Genomic DNA, 3,045 nt, shown 5'->3' on the forward strand with positions numbered 1-3,045 from the left:
GCTCTGGGCCTGGAAAAATTAGAGCAGTCTGGATGCAGTCTGCTAAGAGACAAGCAGTGAGAAGCCTTCTGAAACTCACGGATTCCCCTACTGACGTGATTAGTTTGGCGCCCTCGTTAGCCAATGAGGTTAGCGTCTCTTTGCGGCTAACCTACTGCTTTACGCCACTGTCCGTCCTCAGGGTAGGCCGGCTCTCTTCTCTGAGCTGTCAGGGGTTTGCTTTTCCAGAAGGGCTAAGCAAACATTGTTCAAGATGTCCCACCAAGAGGGCAGCACAGATGGCTTACCAGACTTAGGGACTGAAAGCCTGTTCAGCCCAGAGGGGCAGTCCGGAGTGGCGGCAGCGATGGAGGCGTCCTCAGACCTAGAAATGGCGGCTGCAGAGCCATCTACCCGAGATGGTGGTGATACCAGGGATGGTGGTTTCCTGAATGATGCCATCACAGAATATCGAAGCCCTGACCAAGAAAGTTCAAGTGAAGACGTCGAACTTGAGAACGTGGAGGACTTTGAGCGTTTCCTCATGCGTGGTGGTAACTTATTTTATTACCCTTTACCGGGAGAGGAGGAGAGAGAAGGGGAGGAGGAAGGAGAGGAGAGAGTGGAGGGAGGGGAGGAGGAAGAAGAACAGCCTCAGGTGCGTCCACAATGCGGTGGTGCCAACCAAGAGCAGTGTTTGTTAAAGGAGAATAGGGTGCTGGAGGAGTGGATTTCCGCAAAGACATCTGACCTGCCTCGACCTCGCTGGCAGGTCGTTACTGCTCTTCGCCAGCGGCAGCTGGGTTCAAGTACCCGCTTTGTCTATGAGGCCTGTGGGGCAAGAGCCTTTGTGCAGCGTTTCCGCCTGCAATATTGTCTTCTCCATTTTGGTTGTGTCAATGCTGTATGCTTTAACCAGCGTGGCACCTGTCTGGCCACTAGCGGTAGAAACCTAAAGGTGACAGTGTGGGACTGGGTGCGGCAGCGGCCAGTACTGAACTTTGAGAGTGGTCACGAAATTGACGTCATCCAGGCTAAGTTCCTTCCTAACTGTGGTGATTCCACAGTGGCCACGTGTGGCCACGATGGGCAGGTACGGGTAGCAGAACTAATTAATGCATCATATTGCGAGAATACTAAGCGTGTGGTGCAGCACAAGAGAGCTGCCCACGAGTTGGCTCTGGAGCCAGACTCTCCTTATAAGTTCCTCACTTCAGGTGAAGATGCCGTTGTCTTCACCATTGACCTCAGACAAGGCCGGCCAGCTTCAAAACTTGTGGTAACAAGAGAAAAGGGGAAGAGAGTGGGACTGTATACAATCTCTATGAGTCCTGCCAATACCTACCAATTTGCAGTGGCTGGACAAGATCAGTTTGTACGGATTTATGACCAGAGGAGAATTGATGCGAAAGAAAACAAGGGAATACTTAAGAAATTCTCTCCTCATCATCTGGTTGATTGTGATGTCTCAACAAGCATCACCAGTATTGTGTACAGCCATGATGGCACAGAGCTCCTGGCCAGCTACAGTGATGAAGATATTTACATCTTCAACTCCTGTCACAGTGATGGTGCTCAATATGTTAAGCGATTTAAGGGGCACAGAAATAATAACACAATCAAAGATGTTAAGTTCTATGGCCCCAGGAGTGAGTTTGTCGTGAGCGGTAGTGACTGTGGGCACATCTTCTTCTGGGAGAAATCATCTTGCCAGATCATCCAGTACATGGAGGGGGACAGAGGAGGTATAGTAAACTGTCTTGAACCCCACCCTTACCTACCTATGTTGGCGACCAGTGGCATAGATCATAATGTCAAGATCTGGACACCCATAGCTGAAGCTGCCACTGAGCTTACTGGGTTAAAAGATGTGATTAAGAGGAACAAGTGGGAACGAGATTTAGATAGCTTGTACCGTACTGGCAGGATTGACAGACATATGTTTTGGCTTGTCATGTGACAGATGTCACAGAGAGGTCATCACCCTGGCTGGAGAGATCATAGAGCTGAGTTCCCAGATGAAGAGTTGGATGAGGCTTCCAGCACCTCAGATACATCTGAGGAGGAGGGCCAAGATCAAGGTCAGTGCTTGACATCTTGAAGGCCTCATATCCAGTCCAGCTAGATGCCACTTAAGTACACTGGACTTTAAAATTCAGTTTGACTAATTTAGAATTGTCAATAGATTAATAGATTTGCTTTTTGTCTTCTAGTTTTCCAAATATATGCTAAAAACCATCTCTTCCATCTCCTTCCTTACTTTCCTTTCTTCCTTCCGCACATTCTTTGTCTCTCATTCCTTTCCTCTATTTCTTTATGCCTCTTTTGTTAACCTGTTACCCCTTATATGAGTGCATACACAACTTATTTATGCCTCTTTTTCTTTGTTCCCTTATGGTTGACCTCTAAAATTTCCTAATTTTGTTGAAAAAATTAATGGCCTTATTAGATGTATCTACTCATTTCTAACATTCTGAAAACTATTACCTTTTTACTTTTTTCATCTTTTAACAATTTATTTTGAAGATCAAGTTCTTCAGTTGACTTGAAAATTTCATAAATGTGTTTATTCTTTAGGGGTAAAATAAAGCAAACCATAGTTTTTTTCTTTGAATACTGACACTTGGCCACACACATACACATGCACACACACATACACAGTCTCAGAAAAGGAAAGAGTAGTATTTAGATTAATTCCTAACACACACACACACACACACACACACACACACACACAGCCTCAGAAAAGGAAAACAAGAGTAGTATGTAGATGAATTCCTACCCAGGTAATTCATCCCCTCAGAGCAAATAACTTGGGATTATCTGCATTTTCTGAATCCATACGTTAATAATATTGGTTAATTTGAGTACACTGAAGTTGATAAGAACTAAGTTGAATTTAATCACATGACATTGTTTACTCTGCACATTAAATTGTCCTGAAATGTTATGGTTGGGAACTCCCACAGCATTGCATTCCAGGAAGTCCTTCTGGGACAAACATCTCCTATAAGATGCCAGCTAGGAATATAAACATCTCTCATATTTGAAAAAATATATTTTAAT

General features: G+C 44.8%; 1 protein-coding gene across 1 annotated transcript; it reads left to right on the forward strand.

Moving 5' to 3' along the window:
* Positions 1–253: 253 nt before the first annotated feature.
* Positions 254–2,080, forward strand: DCAF8L1 (DDB1 and CUL4 associated factor 8 like 1). Its single transcript, XM_012448903.3, is given in 1 exon segment — positions 254–2,080. A coding segment is annotated over 1 exon segment (1,827 nt).
* The last annotated feature ends 965 nt before the right edge of the window (positions 2,081–3,045 follow it).

Source organism: Aotus nancymaae, unplaced genomic scaffold, assembly GCF_030222135.1.
Source record: "Aotus nancymaae isolate 86718 unplaced genomic scaffold, 86718_ANA_hifiasm-v0.15.2.pri h1tg000058l, whole genome shotgun sequence".
Lineage (NCBI taxonomy): Eukaryota > Metazoa > Chordata > Mammalia > Primates > Aotidae > Aotus > Aotus nancymaae.